The 16,938-nt window shown below is 39.9% G+C and overlaps 1 protein-coding gene across 2 annotated transcripts in view; it reads left to right on the top strand.

Annotated features, from left to right (window-relative positions):
- The window catches only part of adam9a (ADAM metallopeptidase domain 9a), a 45,684-nt gene that overhangs the window by 15,061 nt on the left and 13,685 nt on the right, over positions 1–16,938 (top strand). For both annotated transcript variants that reach the window (XM_034091049.1, XM_034091050.1), the window contains exons 7-13: positions 6,428–6,561; positions 7,482–7,653; positions 12,807–12,899; positions 13,390–13,494; positions 15,417–15,507; positions 15,827–15,932; positions 16,669–16,858. In XM_034091049.1, the coding sequence (XP_033946940.1) occupies positions 6,428–6,561; positions 7,482–7,653; positions 12,807–12,899; positions 13,390–13,494; positions 15,417–15,507; positions 15,827–15,932; positions 16,669–16,858 (891 nt within the window). The remainder of the gene's footprint in view (positions 1–6,427; positions 6,562–7,481; positions 7,654–12,806; positions 12,900–13,389; positions 13,495–15,416; positions 15,508–15,826; positions 15,933–16,668; positions 16,859–16,938) is intronic.

Here is a 16,938-nt window from a genome sequence, read left to right on the forward strand (position 1 = left end):
TTCCTTTCCCTCTTGGATGTTCTTCTGGACCCTCAGAGAAAGAGAACATGGTGAAGCAGTCCTGTCTCTCAGGCATGTCCTTTCCTAACAGAAATATCAAAAAACATATTATTGCAGAGCAAGTGTGTTATTTAAGAAAGAGGTGTGTTTGTTTGTTCAGGGTCTATAAATATAATGATTTTTTTATTTTAATGTGTTTTTAAATCCAACAGTGTACTACAAAGATAATCAGATTATGAATAAACCGTTCTAAATTCATCAACATTGAAATAAATGTATTATTAAAATAATATTTAACTGTTATCAAAACTTAGTGCAACTGTAGAAGCTTGCTCTGTCCGGTTGTCTCACTGAAAGACAAAGGGTCGCAGCTCTCACTATGTTCAATAATATTTGCCTTAAATACAATACACAAAAAAGTGATGTTGCTTGGTAAAATGTAAATGTAACCTTTTGCTAAGAAAGTACACTCAACATCACGGATGTGTAGGTGATCTAGTATTTAGTCATGTTTAATGGCATGTGTATCAGTGTATTAGTCATTACTTTATGCATTCTTTGTAAAGTATGAAAAAGGTGTACCTTGGAATCCGTGCTGAAGTTCTCTGCTGCTAGGAGTCCAGATCTGTCTCTCCTCCTCTGGTCCAGCCTGTCTGGATCACCTTAAGGCAGTGGTTCTCAAACTTTTTCTGTCATTCCCCACTTTGAACAGGTGGGCCTTTTCAAGCCCCACCTGTTCCTCATCGCTCCAATAAAATGGTAGGCCAAGCTTAAAATTGTCAAATGTATCGTTCTATAACAGGGGTCTCCAACTTTTTTTAGGATGAGGGTTACTTTAAAAAAATAAAACAAGTCGTGAGCTACTTTTACTCCTCTTTTTTGTTTTTTTGCAGTGTATATACTTAGCACATTTTAACATTATTATATGCTACCTTTAACCTGTGAGTGCTGTTTGGGTCTGTGGGACCCGTTTTCAGTGTTTACTAAAATAAAATGTATGCAATTTAATTATTTTAACCTGCTTTATTTGGTGGTGGACGTCACATCCTCAGGGTCCGGGGGCATGCACCCCCAGGAAGATTTTTTTTAAATGTTGAAGTTGAATGCATCAATCTGGTGCACTTTGAGCTAGGGCTGCTCAATTAAATCGTATTTTAATCACAATTACGATTTTGGCTTGCAACTATTATGAAAACAACATAATCGAAATAAAACGATTTTATTTATTTTTTAAATGGGTTTTTCAGTTGAATTATACTTAAAGTTCAGGGTAATCAACTGTTAAAAACATACTTTTAAAATTATTTTCTTCAATAAATTGATGTTTTTCAAAGTAAATGGTTAATCGTTTTTAAAGGAATGGGTCCACTCATTAGATAATTAATCAAAACTTCAGTATTTAGTGAAACGTTATGTTTAAACCATACCCTGAAGAAATCAGCGAGATTCCCCGGTAAATAATGATTTTATAGCTCTTTTTTATCAAGACCTGTATATTCCGTCTGGCCGCCGCCATGTTTGCCATTTTCAGTAGTCACGTGATGGTCGTGACGTCATCCATGCGTTCACTTTGTCAACACACGGAAACATGGTGGAGTATTTCAGTTCGGACTCGTCAGCAGAGGAAGAAGTTTTGACCAATGTGAAGAGATTGGATGGGGGAATTCAGCCATACATATCAGTATGACAATACGACACCCTCTGTCCTAAGACCCTCACATCGTACAAGGAACAACTTCCGAAGAAAACCCACAGTTTAAAGGGAACATGGGAGAAAGCTCAGGGAGAGCAACAGAGGAGGGATCCCTCTCCCAGGACGGACAGACGTGCAATAGATGCCGTGTGTAAATTGAAAAGATAATACATTTGCAACATAGGTAGTCCAAATGTTTGGAAATGCATGTGTGTATAATAGGAAGATGATATAAGATACTATATGTATGCATGTAGTACCACCCTTGCTAGCGATTCCCTCTCTAGTTTAGCATACTCAGCTTCGTTGTCCCTGGCCATAGAATCACGATTTTATGGGGCCGGAAAAACTGGGGGGAAATACACACTAGCCGGTACTACGCTATATGGAAAGGCCACCAAAAACTGTCCTGGCCTGGACGTTAAAACGGGGCTAGCCGCTGCAATGGAAATGCGCTATAACATACCTTATTCTTACTCCGAGCACTACTTCTGCTCCTCCGTCGCTTCACACTTGCAGAGGGCGATTTCTCAACTGGCCGAACTGGTGTCCTGGTCGGTGATGACACCAGAAAGACCGATGGTACTGCATCTCCATTGAGTAATAGTTGTTCTTTAAATCCCATGTTATGTTTGATCATACTCTCAGAGTAGTCGTCCGGAAATGTGAAATGTTCGCTGCATACATGAGCCTGTAAATCTCTCGGTTCGGGCCGGCCACATTTCGCTAGCCACTGCCTCCGAATGTACTTCTTATACTTACCTTTTGGCAACAGATGGAACCGAGCATTCCGTGGATTGTTCCTATCAGAATTGTGGCAATATTTCGCGATACAGTGAGGCATATTTGAAGAGAGAAACTACAGTAAATAACATGGAGATCAACGTGTCTTCGAAAACCAAACGCATGGATTACGTCACGTCCGGGAAATGGCGGCGCCCACAGTGTTGATGTTATTTCGGTATATAATCAGTTTAAAATCACTGATAATGTCATCGGATTAAAAAAAAAAAGAGAGAGACTGGCAGAGACTGGTCTGTTTTATCGGATGATAATTTTTTTTAAATGAGTGTCATGAGCATACCATTCCTTTAATAATCGTGATATCAATTATTGACCCAAATAATCGAGATTATGATTTTTGCCATAATCGAGCAGCCCTACTTTGAGCCCAACATGAATTTATGGATACAGCTCTCAACACTCAGATGAAAGGGAGCTGTATACTTTTCAATAATCCAAACATCTTTAGAATATGATCACAACAAATCATTTAAACTTGTTTATTCTTATCTTATGTTACCTAGTTAGCATTCTTTCTTTTTATTTATGCATATTTGACTAATCACTCCCCTTTTAAACTTTTTACTGTCCTATAGTACACGTGATTTCTTACTTTATTTTGTACAACTTTATTAAATAGATAAAGGTGTGCTCTCTCTCTTGCTCTCTCGCTCCACATTGCTTTTCTTCCCGACTGCAACGCTGTTGTGTGTGTCTGTGAGAGCGTTTCACACGTGTGTATGAGAGATTTTTACCAGTGGCGAGCCTGTCTCTGAGGGCCTAAGATATTCTACAAAATAATATTTAAAAACATTAAAACAAATTATATTTTTCTTTATATATTTGTTTTGAATATGTTTTTAGTAATATTTGTCAATAGTTTTACCAAAAATAACTTGATTAAATTGTATTTAAAATAACATTTCCAAAGAAATAAATCCTTTGAATCTGCCTATTCAGTTTCTGTTTGAATGTGAAGGGTTAAATGAAAGAAGCTCCTCTCTGCGAGTCTGTGAAGACAGGAGCTGATTGGACGTCCAGCTATGAATTCACAGAGGGCCAGCTATAGTAACTGAACGAGAGTAATGTCAAATGACAGTACAATTGACCAATCATATCTTCCCTCTAAATGGGTGGGCTTTATTATCGCGGACTTTATGACAAGTTCCGCCCGCTTTGAAACGTTTCTTGTTTCCATAGCAACAACAACTGTCAACAGCGTAAACTTGCCTTCAAAATAAAAGCATGCCAAATTACACTTAAGACATACAACTGCAACAAAAGTAACAAACACAATGCAATATCCTTTTCAATTTCAAAGAACACAAATTGGGTTATCGACAGGTGTTGTTTTGTGTGGTAGAGGGTCGCTTTTCATTGATACGTTTTGCACCCCGGGCGGAACGCTGTTTTGATATTCCACCAGTGTATAAATAATAAATAAATGTGAACAAAAAATGTAAAAAAAAAATTTCAATTTCAATTTTTTTAAATACATTTTTTTTTTCGCGACCCACCTATCACATCTCTGCGCCCCACCAGTGGGGCGCGCCCCACACTTTGAGAAACGCTGCCTTAAGGACACTTTGAACAAACAGATGTAAAGTTACATGTGTGGGTTACAGACTTCTTTACATGCAAACTACTTTTTATCTTCTTTTAAAAACAGGTCATAATCTTATTGTTATACTTAAGAAATTGCTGGATATCACAGTCCTCATACTGTATCAGTTTGAGTAATATTGTGTAGGTCTTTTTTATTTTACTGTTACTTTGGATGAGTTTTTCACGAGTCAGTCAAATTAATTTGTTTTCATATGCCATATTCATATGTATCTCACACATAAGGGTAAGACACAAACCTATTGAACAAATGCAATGGATAAGCTTAATTTTCACTGAAGTCACACATAACGTCATGTCTAATATTTAAACAAATAATTTCCTTGTCACTAAAGCATTGACTACGCTATTCATCATCCTTAAATGCAGGCATTAAGTTACATGTTCTGTTCTACAGCCACGATAAGGCTGTTTCTCAAGTGTGAGGATAATACAATTAAAAGAGGCATTGGTAATAATAATATTAAAAACAACAATGTTTGTGTCGTTCGTCGGATAGGCGGTTAGCTGCAATAAATAACTCCAGTTCAACAAACCATATTACAATATCTAATGGATATATTTTAAAGATACACACATTTCATTGTGAGGTTGATTTAATATACACTGCTCTCTCCAACAATACGTTGACGTTAGCTAGTCTATTGTATGCTATAGTAGAGCATAGCGAATTTAAACGAACCTTAACAATGCATACAGTAACCTAACTATCTAACGTACAAGGATGACTTTATTTTAGCAACCTCGCACAGAAGCCTTTTGGTATACAGTAGCATCCCACTTAATGTTATACACTCTTGGATGCTACGCATAGCATCGTTAGCACAGATGGAGCTACGATTGCTCAAATGCTAACCCAACTCTAAACATTCATTAACGTTAGCTTAATAAAAACACCAGTAACATAACATAAGTACTTTATGTACTTTATGCAGGGTTGACTTACCGAAGAAACTGCATTCACGGTCGGTCTATTTTAACCGCAGATCAATCCTATATTTGCATGACGAATAGTCCACCAGGAGCCAACACAACAAACACGGCCGAGTTCAAGTAGTGTTCTCCTCATGAGCTGAGCCGCTGTAGCGTCACGGAGCCAATGGAGCTAACGGAGCTAGCAGTGAGACAGAGGAGCCAGGAGAAGCAGTCCTGTTGTCATGAAGGGGGAATCTATTAGAATATGTTTTTGTGGATCCAGGCTAGAAACATGTTCATTTTCTTTTGTTAAGTTGGACATTTTAACATAGGGTCTACGGGAATTGCTCCCATATGCATCCGACGTCGCCTACAGTTTGCAGCATTGAGCTTCACAGCACTGTCCCCCTGAAGTCGGGTTGATTGCATTCGGGCTCGATTGCTTATCCTGTCTGAGTAGCCCGGATGATGCTGCATCGCAATTTTTGACGTCGAATTTTATACACCGAATTTTTTTACATCGAATTTTAAACACCGAAATATTTGACGTCGAATTTTTTTCACTTGAATTTTTGGGATCTGAATTTCAACATTTTTATTTCACATAGGTACATTTGGAGCAAAAAACATTCAGATACACGATTTTCAAAGTAATTATTTTCAATGCTATAAATTCAGTGTCTGATAAAATTCAAATACTTCTGTCTCTTGTTTGCTTCCATAATGGAGACATGTCCCAGTAGAGACACTACATACTGATATGAAGCTGACAATTAGCAGAATATCTCCTCTTTAAATGTATATCAAAAGATCCAGGTAACCAGGAAGTGTCTTCAGCAGTGAGGTGTCTGATACATTTTCCTTGTTTTATTTAAGGATCTGATTCTCCTAGACCAGTGTTTCTCAAACTTTTTCATACCAAGGACCACTTAACCAATAAAAAAACACTCGCGGACCACCTAACTTCACAAATATAAAAAAACACATTGTTTTTCTAGAACAGATTACAAATCGCCTGAAAATGGTACAAACAAGTGGCAACATGTGTGGTGAAGGTGTTGCGCTGGGCTATTTCATGCAATCGAAAGTGAAACTTAACCTCGCTCCATTGCGGAGATATTCCCGCGAGGGTGCGGAAAACTTAAATATATTTATTTATTTCAAATATGAAATGTTACCAATATACTCACGGACCACTAGGGGGCGCTCACGGATCACCAGTGGTCCGCGGACCACACTTTGAGAAGCACTGTCCTAGACGTTTCAGGCAATCCGCCTTCAAGCACAACAATCATTTTATAACGCAGAAGAAGAAAGGGAGAAAAAATACGTTTTTGATAGACTGACCAGGGACCAGTAAACTGAATCTACTCTCTTTCTTTCCGTCCACCTGTCTCTGTCTTCTCTCTGCAGTTTACCAATAACAACATTCCCTCGTTTGCCTCCATCGTGGCTCATGAACTGGGCCACAACCTCGGGATGAACCACGACGACTCGCGCTCCTGCACCTGCCCCACCATCGCCTGCATCATGAACTCTGGAGCCACGTAAGACACACCAACACACACACACACACAGACAGACAGACAGACAGACAGACAGACAGACAGACAGACAGACAGACATTCTTAAATCTGTATTCTGTGAAAAAAAAATGAAAAGCATTGAATCAATATCAGAGATCCTCACAACCACAGGAGGCTGTACTCCTTGGAAATGAAAGAACACTTACTTCTCTCCTCTCTCTTATTCCTTTTTTCTTTCCATTCTTCCTCCTCCTTTTCTCATTACTTCCTTCTCTCCTTCCTGTTCTTCCTTATTTTCACTTCTCTCTTCATTTGACTTATCATCATCCTCTCTCTTCATCCTCCTCCTCCCTTTACCTTCTTCTCCTCATCCTCCTCTTCTCATGTTTTCCTCCTGCTCACCTCTCCACTCTCCTGCTCCACCCGTGCTTCCTCTTTCCTCCTCTCCTACCCATCCTTCTTTGATCTACTCCCCCTTTTCTTCCTCCTTCTCTCCTTTTGCTGCCTCCTGATTGTACTCCTCGCCTCTCTCTTCCTTCTCCTTCTCCTTCTCCCCTTACACCTCCTCACCCCTTCCTTCCTCTCCTTTTTCCTCATCTCTTTCCTCCTCTCTCCAAAAGACATGCAGACATTCACTGGAGTATCCTCCATGCATACTTTGTTTTAGGGCAGGTCAAGGTGGGGGTGTATGTCAGCAGAAAGATGGAGGTGGAGGAAAACGTTGATCCGGTTAACATCTGTGATACCATGGTGAAGTCCAGACTGACGGTAGACTTCAGTTGATATAGAAGTTCTGGAGATCTGGACACATTCCAGCAAGTTGTAATTAATGTGTTTGTGGGTGACGTGTGTTTTAATGCGAGTACACTGTGCAAAGATAGTGACAAATAAAAGTTGATTTAAAAAAATCAAAGAATCTCTCGTCCTCTTCCTCCCTGCAGAGGATCCAGAAACTTCAGCAGCTGTAGTGCTGATGACTTTGAGAAGATGATCTTGTCGACGGGGGGGACGTGTCTCCTGAACGTCCCTCGTCCTGACGAGGCCTACAGCGCCCCCTTCTGTGGGAACAGGCTGGTGGACATGGGGGAGGAGTGTGACTGTGGCTCAGAGAAGGTGTGTGGCTCATAGTCCGGAAAAAAACTCTGCAGTGTATACGTGAATATTCTCTGTGATTTACAAGTTATTCATTCGTGATCAGGGTTGGAAGGGTTACTTTAAAAATGTACTTTTATCAGAAACATGGCTAAACAAATCTATTTTGGCCTCTGACATTGCCTTAAATGGTTTTAATGTGTATCGTTCCGACCGGCCTAATAAAGGTGGTGGCGTTGCCATTTATGTTAAGAATAAGTTCAGTATATCCACATTAGTTTCCAAATCGATCAGTAAGCAATTTGAATTTTTAGCCATAAATATAGAAGTGGCAAAGGGTCAACAGGTCATGGTGGTGGGCTTTTACAGACCCCCCTCAGATGTCAAAGACTCCTTGTCTTCACTAGCAAATCTTTTATCACAACTAGACTACAAGGAAATAGTGCTACTTGGAGATTTTAACTGGGACTGGTTAACTGCAGTGTCAGAGGATTTAAAAAACCTTTGTATCTCATTGAATGTTACTCAGATTGTTGACAGTCCTACTCGCCCTAATATTAAGTCCCCTAATAAATCCTCCCTAATTGATCTCATTTTAACTAATGTTCCCCATAAATATTCATCTGTGGGAGTATTTGCAAATGATCTGAGCGATCACTGTGTTGTAGCCACAATTAGGGACACTAAGGTCCAAAAGGTTAAACCTCGCATTATCATCAAGAGAGACAAAAAGCATTTTGTGGAGCAGGGTTTTGTGCATGATCTGTTTGGGTTTGATTGGGGTAAAATCGATCTGTGTGCTGATGTGGAAACCGCATGGTCTTATTTTTATCTTGGTTTTATGGAGATCATTGATAGACATGCACCCCTGCTTACATTTAGAGTAAAGGGACGAGACAATCCTTGGTTTTCTGCTGAGCTGTCTAGTCTCCTACATGAGAGAAACAAGGCCTGGGCAAAGGCTAGGAAATCAGGCTCAGAGATAGAGTGGCTGCGTTTTAGGCAGGTAAGGAATAGCTTCACTTCAAATGTCAAAAGTGCAAAGTCGAAGTACTATCTGTCAGTTACCACAGAAAACCTAAATAATCCTAGGAAATTTTGGAAAGCAATAAAATCGATATCAACCAGTGAGATCCGTAATGAGCTACCTCCGTGCCTTACCACAGCATCTGGCTCTATATCTGACAGGGCCACTATGCTAAATTGCTTTAATGAGCATTTTGTGTCCTGTGGTTCTCTATTTGATTCTGTCACTAACTCTGCTTCTGTGAACACTACAGTATGTGACTCTGAACAACTTCAGTTTTACTCCTTTTACTGTTGATGTTGTTCATGAAGCCTTATCTAAGCTAGATCCTGGGAAACCGGCTGGCCCGGACAACGAATAACCTTTCTTTTTAAAGATAGCTGCAGATTTTATTGCTCCACCTCTTACTTCTCTTTTTAACCTCTGCCTCAGCACAAATACAATTCCAAAAGTATGGAAGTCTGCTTATGTCTTGCCTTTACTGAAAGGAGGGGAGGCAACTATTTTAAATAACTATAGGCCAATCTCTAAGTTGTCAGTTCTGACTAAGGTGCTCGAACGCCTAGTGAGTGAACAGGTAAAGGAGTTTTTATGTACAAATGACATCCTGTCTAAACATCAGTCAGGCTTCAGAAAGAAACACAGCACCATCACTGCCACAATGAAAGTGGTGAATGACATTACTACTATCTTAGATAATAAGCAGAGTTGTGCAGCTCTGTTTATTGACCTTTCCAAAGCGTTTGACACCGTTGATCATCGCATCTTAAAGCAGAGGCTACTCAGTATCGGCCTATCCAGCCTTGCAGTGGGGTGGTTTGTGAACTACCTCTCTGAAAGGTCCCAATGTGTTCATTTTGATGGACTGTCTTCTGAGTGGTTAAACATTTCTAATGGTGTACCACAAGGTTCTGTTTTAGGACCACTTTTATTCTCCATATATATCAACAGCGTAGGTGATAATGTGGATGAAGCTACTTTACATTTTTATGCGGATGATACTGTGATGTACTGTGCAGGTCCCTCCATTAAGGAGGCTGTTGTTAAATTAGAGGCTGTTTTTAACACTATTCAGACTCAGCTCTCTGAATTAAAGCTTCTTTTAAATGTGGATAAAACCAAGGTAATGCTCTTTTCAAAAGCAAAAAAGACACCAGAGCCTGTTTTAGATATTGTAACTACGCAAGGAATAACACTTGAAGTGGTTACCTGTTACAAATACCTGGGTATCTGGCTTGATGATTGTCTCTCTTTTAAACTTCATGTCACTAATCTGCTAAAAAAGCTGAGGGTTAGACTAGGGTTCTTTTTCAGAAACAAGTCCTGTTTCTCGCTTGAGGCCAGGAAAAGGCTCTGTGACCTTTGACCTGTGCTGGACTATGGGGATCTGGTGTATATGAATGCACCTGCCCATTGCCTGAGCAAGTTAGATGCTGCGTATCACAGTGCACTGAGATTTGTGACAAACTGTAAAGCATTAACCCATCACTGTACCCTGTATGCAAGGGCTGGTTTGCTTTCACTAACTGTACGGAGGCTCAGTCACTGGTACATTTTTATATACAAAGCCATTTTAGGGAAACTTCCATCCTACATCTGCTCCCTGATCTCACGGAGAATTGTAAGTGGCTACTGCCTGAGATCGAATGCTGTGGTTTTATTAAATGTGCCAACTGCTAGGACTGTCTTAGGGAAGACAGCTTTTAGATGCGCAGCTCCTCTGTCTTGGAATAGTCTGCAAATTAAATGGAAACTGAACAATCTGGTGCCACTAAATGTTTTTAAAGCTCGGTTGGATGCTAGTCAATCGGAAGCTATTGGTACCTGTTTATGTGGATAATTATGTAAATGATGCTGGATGATGTCCTTTTGTTGTTCTGTTTATGCTTTTATGTTTCATGTGGAACTACTTGAGCAGGTCTCCCTTGGAAAAGAGATCCATTAAGCGTCTTTGGGTTCAGAAAAGCGCTATATAAAATTGATTTATTATTATTATTATTAGATCAATGATCTCAATGGGATTTTATCTGTATAAATAAAGGTTTGAAATGAAATGAAGCAGATTCAGGCAGTAGACGTATAGATTCACACTGAAAGTATTATCCTACAGAACAGTACAGCTCTAAGAGAAGAGAGAACATCTGATAGGTGTTGGTAACATTGTAATCCTGCTAGTATTCCCTAATAATTAGAAATGTAACAGTAATCTGATTACATTTTTTTTTTTATTTTACTGTAAAGCACATGTGTCAAACTCAAGGCCCGGGGGGCAAATCAGGCCCTTGGTGCATTTAATTTCGGCCCACAGGATAATTTCTAATTCCTATTAGATCTGGCCCGCCGGTATATTGCACGCACACCTTCACTCCATCCTGAGGGTCTCCTCCGCTCAGAGCCTGAGCCCAAACATTGATGACCTTGCTCCCGAGATGAGATGCCAAGTATCTGAGCTAGCATCACAGAGCAGCAGCCTGAGTTCAATGGATGCTTCCTTCTGCACTTTCTCTCACAACAACAGGGCATGCTTGGTTTCTTTCTTTGAGGGGAATTGTTTTTCTGAAGCTGTTGTTGGCCTGTGGAAAAATGTAATCATAAGAAATGACTCCGGAAAAGCTGCAGATAGAGCCATGAGAAATGAATGCAACTGATTATTTAATGTTTCATGTTGTTTTTATAGGCAATAATTTAAGCTTTGTTAGTTCCAGGTTTAATATGTGCAATAAGTTCATTTCAATAAGTTTTGCAATAAACATTGACCCAGTCCGGCTCTCGACTAGTACACATTTTTAATTTTGGCCCACTGTGTATTTGAGTTTGACACCCCTGCTGTAAAGGAATACAGTTACCTTTTTTTGTGTCCTGCTTATGTTACCCTGTCACATGTAATCTGTTTCTCCACAAGCCAGGTTGTGATAAAGAAAACACCACAGAGGCTGCAGGGAAACAGGGAGTGCCCCACACAATCAGTTAGTGGGGAGGGGCAACAGTGTGGTTACTGCTGCACAAAGGCTATCACCTCCTCCAAATCACTATGGGTGCTTCTCACTTCTCTTATTTTTCATTTCCTCACTCCTCGGGCTCGGTCTCACCGGAAGTTGATTTGTCTGCGCCATCTTGAGTAGCGTCCCAGTGGCCTTATTTTTGCCGGAGGATCGAGGAGCGATAACGGAGGAGCGATAATCTAGGAACTACCAGACCATCCTCTGGTGAAATCCTCAGACACTCGCCCCGCCCCCTTACTGTGTATCGCTCACTGATTGGACGATGCAGCGCATGCACTGATCTGGCTGCTGTCAGATGATCAGCTGTGCGGTGTCATCACAAACGGATGTCGCTTCACGTGACGCTCCGGAGGAAACAACGTCCCATTGCTCTTAAAACTCATAAAAGTTTTAAGAGCAATTCCTTGCATCTCTCCATGCTTCCCTGGTGGGAGGGACTAGTCGCAAGTGAGGGACGCAAGGAATCTATTTAACCGAAGTGAGATGTACCTCAAGATGTTTCCTTCTGAAGAATGTCTTTTCAAAGTCCAGATGTGTGTGGTATGAAATCAACACTATTTCTAAACTCAATTATAAACATTGCCCCTGCAGGCATAAAGCAATTGATCCAACGTTCTATTTATTTTTGTAAACCGCAAAGTTTAATTTCTTAGATCTATGTCGTTTTCTCGTAAATGTATGTCGTTTTTCTTCCCTCCCATGGCTCTGTAATAAAACAAACATTGTTACCTACATGGCCCCAATAAGCCGACATGTGTGTAGTATTTTACTAATAGATCAAATGTGAAAAATAATGTACTGGTTCTAGTGTACCCTGGTGTTCATATTCAAATCAACCATGATCCTACCATCCACTAAAGCCTATTCATATTGACATTGGGTCAAATGTTCTCCTCTACGAATGAAGTTTTAGCGTCATTACTATGGTGAATGAACTATTAGCAGCTCTTGCCCGCATTCAGAAACTGGTTTACTTGGATAACAAATGTAAAATAAATGAACATTCTGAGAGTTCCACATTTGACTGGTTTCTAGATGGACCTTATTCATGATTGACATCAGAGATAATGTTAGTTACAAATAAATTACTGAATATAAATCATCTGCGCAAATGCATAATAAGAAAATGTGTGTGTGTATTACAGGAGTGTGAGAAGGACCCCTGCTGTGAGTATCGGACCTGTAAACTGAAGTCTGGAGCTCAGTGTGCGTACGGAGAGTGCTGCTACAAATGTCAGGTACACAACCAGTGGGCTCACAAATCTGACATGCAAGTCACTCGTAATTGTTCGATGATATTTATGGGAATGTGTTGAACATGTTTTAGTACAGGAAATTGCTCCTGCACACCAGATTCTCCAACTACAACAAGCAAACACAACTAAATAATACATATGATATACGTTGTTGACAATATTTTATACAATCATTTTTTTAAAGAAGCTTGCACTACATTTGCATTATTATCTCCAGAAGATGTATTAAAGATAACCTGAAAGATTTGATGTAAACAATAAAACAACAATATTCATATTTAATTTAATGTAAATAAAAACAGCAAGAAAATAAATAATTACCATTAAATTATATAAATCAATATATAGCTCCAACTTTAAGTGTTGACACTTTTTTTGTCTCTTCCTTAGTTAAGATTCATTTTGCAACCATCATTTGACTCCTCAAAGCCTTGGTTAATACTATATAATAATACAATGTGCGTGTGTTTAGTATCTACCTGGTGGAAGTGAGTGTCGGTCCAGCACAGATGTGTGTGATCTTCCTGAGTACTGTAACGGCTCCTCGTCCCTCTGTCAGAGCGACGTCTTCATCCAGGTGAGACCTCAAACAATTCACCTTGCACCATCTGTCTGTGGATGTGGACAATCATAGTTCATCATGGTTCTGGTCGCGTCTATCGTTTTCCCAACCCAGTTGAGATTTAACCAGGCCCACTTCCACATCAATGTAGCTCTGCATGACTGCGTCATGGACGTATAAAGAGAACGTCGCCGTCCCCATGTCAACAACGCTAAAGTCATATCACGTCTTCTCTAGCTTGGGGAAAACGATATGGGCTGTTAAACTGTCAGAGTCTGCGGTCTGCAGCAAGAGGAATATTTGTTATCCTGACAGTGGATACCAAAGTACAAATACTCAAATACTGTACTCATGTACAAAATACCAGCTATTAAGCTACATATTGGTTTCTAGTTCATTATTTTTAACTCCATGGTGAATTTATATAAAATTTACTCAGCTATGCATAACTGTGATCTTCTTTCATATTTAAAAAAACGCTATATTAATCTACTTTGAAATGGATGCTCTATAAAGTGAATGTAGCTTCCTTAGGGATGGGAACGATTAATCGAATATTCGAAATTATTCAGGTATTCAAATATGAGAATGAGGTTTTTTTTGGGACTGGTGCCTAAGTTGATTACATATTATCAAATGGAATAATTCAATGCATACGGCAGTGCCATAGCTACATGTGTTAGGTCTAAAGGTGTGTTTTGCTCCGCTCACCGGTCCCTCACAGCGGGCAGAGCTGCAGGTGCTGATCTCTCTCTCGCGTCCGGTTAGACTTCACTCGTGTTTATGTCCAAATCCATCAGATCTAGCTAGTTCTAGCCAATGATATGGCTGCTGCCCCTCCCTACATGCAGATCACGCAGACTCAAACCTCATCTTAGGCCCAAGTTCCAGCTGAGAGGGTCTTCTCTACAGCTGGCCTGATTGTGAATTGCCTCCGCACCCACCTCTCCCCTGAGCATAGGCCCTGTTATAGGTTGTTGATCTCTGTTGTCACGGGTTACGTTACCCTAACCCGTTATGTTGTTCGTGTATGATCCCTCTTTCATTTTAAAACCAAGTTATGTTTTAGCATGAAAGCTTTAGGCCTATAGCTGTCAACTGTTCAAACTGTGATCACCATTTCAATACATTTGACAAATTCGACTTGGTTTCTATACTTATTTGAACATGTATTTATTTATTTTTCAAAATTAAATGTTCTTTTTTTTTTTTTTGTAAAAATTGTTCCCACATTTTTTTTTTTGTATAGGTTATGTACATTTCGGTTAATCGGTTAACCGTTTTTTTGGGGGTCGAATATACATTTGCTTTCAAATTTCCTATCCCTACTTCAGATTCATATTTTGTGATGAAAACCCCAAGACTGACAACTGGTGTTGTCTCTCTTTTCAGACTTCCTGAAAGGAAGTACAACAATCATCTCAAAAAGCATTGGTTTTAGTATCAGTTTACCATTCTCATCCTTTTATCTTGAATTCCATACAAGCTAATAATAATAATAACAACAGTTTTTATATATTATGCTTTAAACATTAAATGTAGTTGAAATTGTTTCCAGTGTAGCATTAACAACAAAACACAATTGATGAATAAATGAAGAAAATAAAAAAAAAAGTTAAAAAAATATGAAATGGCAGAGAATTAAGAGTAGAAAGAATAGTAGTAGAAAGTGTTTTATCAATAGTGTTGTTGAAAAATGTGTGAATAATGTCAGGAAAATATCTGAAGAATAGATTAAAACAATTTCCAAAAAATGCTCGGAACTTATTTGAAAATGTTGGAAAAAGATATGAAATTGTCAGATGTCTCTTATATTAGGCAAACTTGCCTTGCTTTACGGATCATCTATTCAACCTTTGCCTCATTATATGAAAAATATTCATTAATAAAAGTAAAAAGAATAAACAATATTGCTGAAGCTTTTCTTTGTGTTCCAGAACGGGCAGCCGTGCAGGAGCCAGCAGGCGTACTGTTACAACGGGAAGTGTCAGCACTACGACGGACAGTGCCAGGCCATATTTGGATCCAGTATGTCCTGCTGCCTCTTCATACGTACATTACAGAGCATGTAGTACAGTTGGAGAGAAATAAATCAGAATTTAAGCCATGTGAATTAACACAGTTGACAAATTGAATACGCAAAAATATGTGGTGCATGTTTTTTGTTGTTACAAGGTATTTTAAAAACCTATAGGTGGAATCAAACTGTTCAAATCTGTTAATTCAGAAGTTTATTCAAAGCTAGTTCTCCCTTTTCCCCCTGCCCTATCTAATTCCTCCTTGTCCTCCTCTACACTTTCCATCTTTTCTCCTCCTCCTCCTCTTCTTCCTCCTCTCTCCTCCTCAGAGGCAAAGGCTGCTCCTGAGATCTGTTTTAAAGATGTCAACAGTAAAGGGGATCGCTTTGGCAACTGTGGCTACCACAACTACGGCTACAAGAAGTGTGAGAGCAGGTAAAACACACATTCACACACACTCACGTACACATTACATTGTTTTACTGAGTTCCAGACCAAACATTTGGGTCCAGAGTGAGACATCTTATATTGGTCAATCTTTGTTCTTGCCTGTCCTGTACTGTTCTCATTGTACAAGCTCAGTTTGGGTGACCTGAAAACCAATAGTGGAAGAGGTGCTCAGATCTTTAACTTCAGTAAAAGTAGTACAACTGCTGAGTCAAAAAACTCTGTCACAGGTCAAAGTCTTTCAAACTCAGTTTTAAAGAGGACCTATTCTGCTTCTTGGTGTTTTTCCTGTAGGTTGTTATTTACAATGCATGTAAACGGTCTGCAAAGGCTGCAATCCCTGTATTCCCTCCAGAGGGAGTTTCTCTCCCACACATACCCCTCCTGCTTAAATCGCCTCCATTGGACTCCTTTGTTTACTCTGTAACACTGTAACATAATGACATCACTATGTAACACTCACGCTTCTATTTTGCTAGTGCTCCAGCAGATTATACGTGCTAAGGGGTGGGACATCTCTAATCTGTCGCAACAGAGCTGACCAGCTAACCAATCAGACTGGGCTCTGGGCTTCCATAGAAAAAGGTCAAGGTCTCTGTGACCTCACAATAGACGACCTTAAGACCATCATTTAGGAATTCACATGCTATTTCTGATCATTTCCCAAAAATAATAAAGGATGCTGAACTGATGACTGACTTGTGTTTTGCCTCTGTCTCCATAGAAACGCCCTGTGTGGGAAGCTGCAGTGCTCCAACGTTCAGGCGGTGACGGTGTTCGGTATCGAGCCGTCCATCATCACCTCGCCTATTGGGACCGGAGGAGCCAAATGTTACGGAGTCGACTTCATGCTGGGGTCAGACGTGCCCGATCCAGGCATGGTGAACGAGGGGAGCAAGTGTGGAGATAACAAGGTGAGGAGGAGAAGCAGGGGTCAGGGGAATGGAGGAGGAGGAGAGGTGATTGAAGGGAGCAAGAGCTGAGATAACAAGGT

Source organism: Pseudochaenichthys georgianus, chromosome 9 (genome assembly GCF_902827115.2).
Source record: "Pseudochaenichthys georgianus chromosome 9, fPseGeo1.2, whole genome shotgun sequence".
NCBI classification, from domain to species: domain Eukaryota; kingdom Metazoa; phylum Chordata; class Actinopteri; order Perciformes; family Channichthyidae; genus Pseudochaenichthys; species Pseudochaenichthys georgianus.